This window comes from Rhagoletis zephyria, unplaced genomic scaffold (assembly GCF_001687245.7).
Source record: "Rhagoletis zephyria isolate East Lansing unplaced genomic scaffold, Rhagoletis_zephyria_1.1 Rzeph_scaffold_09141, whole genome shotgun sequence".
NCBI classification, from domain to species: Eukaryota; Metazoa; Arthropoda; class Insecta; order Diptera; family Tephritidae; genus Rhagoletis; species Rhagoletis zephyria.
Window position 1 is genome coordinate 10,736 of NW_016166220.1, and position 2,227 is coordinate 12,962.

The following is a 2,227-nucleotide window of genomic DNA, read 5'->3' on the forward strand; positions in this document are numbered from 1 at the left end:
GCCCGTATCTCGATTTGGGAGGCTAACTTGGAAAAACTAATAAATTTAGAGGGGCGAAATTCAAGGATGTGGTAGTTTACTTATTAGTCCTTGAGACGTATTGTTTTCAGAAATAAATATTGGAAATTTCCAAGGATATTCAAGGATAACATTTTAAAAGGACGCTTTAAACACATTTTCGTCCCGGTGCACTAAAAAATTATTTTATTTTTTTCAATTCTACAGAACTTTTCCTTTTAATTAATACCCATAGTGTTATTCTTCAATGCACCGAATCTTTTGAACAATTTTTTTTTATTCAATCATATTATAGAAATTTCAAAGTCCTTTTAGAAAAAATCCTGACGGCAAAGAGGAAAACTAAAAACGCAGTTTTGCTATATTAGGCCCCTAGTTTTGTGAGTATATTGATATTTTCGTGTGTTTTAAAAATTTTTGGTTTTTGTCGCACAGTGTAATACTTGAACTCTTCATTATAGCAAGATTATATATTCAGAATTTTTAAGCGTGAATATTTTGTTCGATATCTGCTTTTATTGAACTTATGGATTTTTTTTTCTACAAAAAATTTTGCCTTTTCGTTGCCCTTACCTTAGTATTTGTGCGAAGAGTGCAATGTGAAGGTTACATTTCTCGATAGAAAAGAAAACGGCATTAGTTCGATGTAAAAGACCTGCACAATCGATAGCTTGTTGTTTCGATAATTCTTTTTCTATCGGAAATCCGAGGTCTCCGAGGTGGACCTATATTAATTTGGTTTAGCTCCGATCATTGTAACATGAATAAATTAACGGTACTCCTAAACTTGTGTATGAGAATTGAAGTCGGTTCTGTTTTTTGCTTAAAAGCTACTTGTACAATCTACATACATACATATTTGTTTTCTTGCATTCTTCCCCATCCGCTTTAAAATATTAATGACTTCTTTTCACTTCTCCTCTCTCTTTTTCAGATAGTAGCTTTCGTAGCAGCAGTGACGATTACCCTGAAACGTATAGCCAACACCTGCACTCACATACCACGCACATGCTGCAGCAACATACAAATAACCAACACCAACAACTCCATTCGCAACATTCACAACATCCTCCGCAAACACGTGCGCCGTCGGCCACACAGCAACACTCACGCAAACCGCGTCGAAATCGCACCACTTTCACCTCTGGCCAATTGACTGCACTGGAAAAGGTCTTTGAACGCACCCACTATCCGGATGCATTTGTGCGCGAAGAACTGGCCACCAAGGTGGGGCTGAGTGAAGCGCGTGTGCAGGTGAGTGTTTGTCATAAAATTGCAAATGAAATTTTAATACCTGCGCATGCAATGAATGTCCGACATTTCTTATAATTCTTCATCGCCACCGTTCACCTTACTCTGCTGCTACATACATACATACATACACACATACATGTATATTTTCGTTGCAGGTCTGGTTTCAAAATAGACGCGCAAAATTTCGTCGCAATGAACGCAGCTCAACGAGTGGTCGTTCCATATTGGCGAGCACACCTCAACCGGTACCGCCCATCACAGTCACGCACAAATTCGATAAATCCATTGCTGGCAGTGGTGGTGCAGGTGGATTTTTTCATCAACAAATGGATCATGCTGCCGCAGCAGCAGCCGCATACACGCTGAGCTTTCCCACACTTGGCATGTATTCGACGGCGGCGGTGGCCGCGGCTGCTGCAAAAAATTATGCAAATTCCTATAGTGCATTCGGCAGTGCAGCATCGGTGGCAAGCGCCGCGGCTGATGGGCTCACTGGAGCTGCGGGTGGTGGAGGTGGCGTCGGCGGTGGCGGTGGTGCCGGCTGCGGCTTCTTTGGCTCGTCGAATTATTGTGCGCCAGCGGTTGGCTATCAGCACAGCTATGCACCGTTAAGGTACAAGGCAGCACCGGGATTTTCTGCGTTATGAACGTGGTTTGTGAAGAGCGGCAGATAAGTGAATAAAAAAGTACAAGTTAGTTAAATTTTCAATAATCTACTGAGAACGATTCGTTTAATAAAATATTTATTCCGTTAATACAATTTTATTTATTTTTTCTTACCTCGGAGTGCTGAAGGAGATAAAATGTGAAAGGTGCGGTGAACACATGCCTGCAAAATAAGAAATACATTTCAAAGAGAAATTCCCAGAATTTTGGACATTAAGGATGCACTGAACCAAAAATCCATCTCTGGATCAAAAAAAAACCTTTCCTTACTTTAAGGTCGACAATTCTT

General features: G+C 40.5%; 1 protein-coding gene across 1 annotated transcript; it reads left to right on the plus strand.

Annotated features, from left to right (window-relative positions):
• Positions 1–952: 952 nt before the first annotated feature.
• Positions 953–1,885, plus strand: LOC108375585 (paired mesoderm homeobox protein 2B-like; the record flags this gene model as incomplete). Its single annotated transcript, XM_017631727.1, has 2 exons — positions 953–1,272; positions 1,428–1,885. Coding segments are annotated over 2 exons (778 nt in total), but the record flags the coding sequence as incomplete, so codon positions are not given.
• Positions 1,886–2,227: the final 342 nt, after the last annotated feature.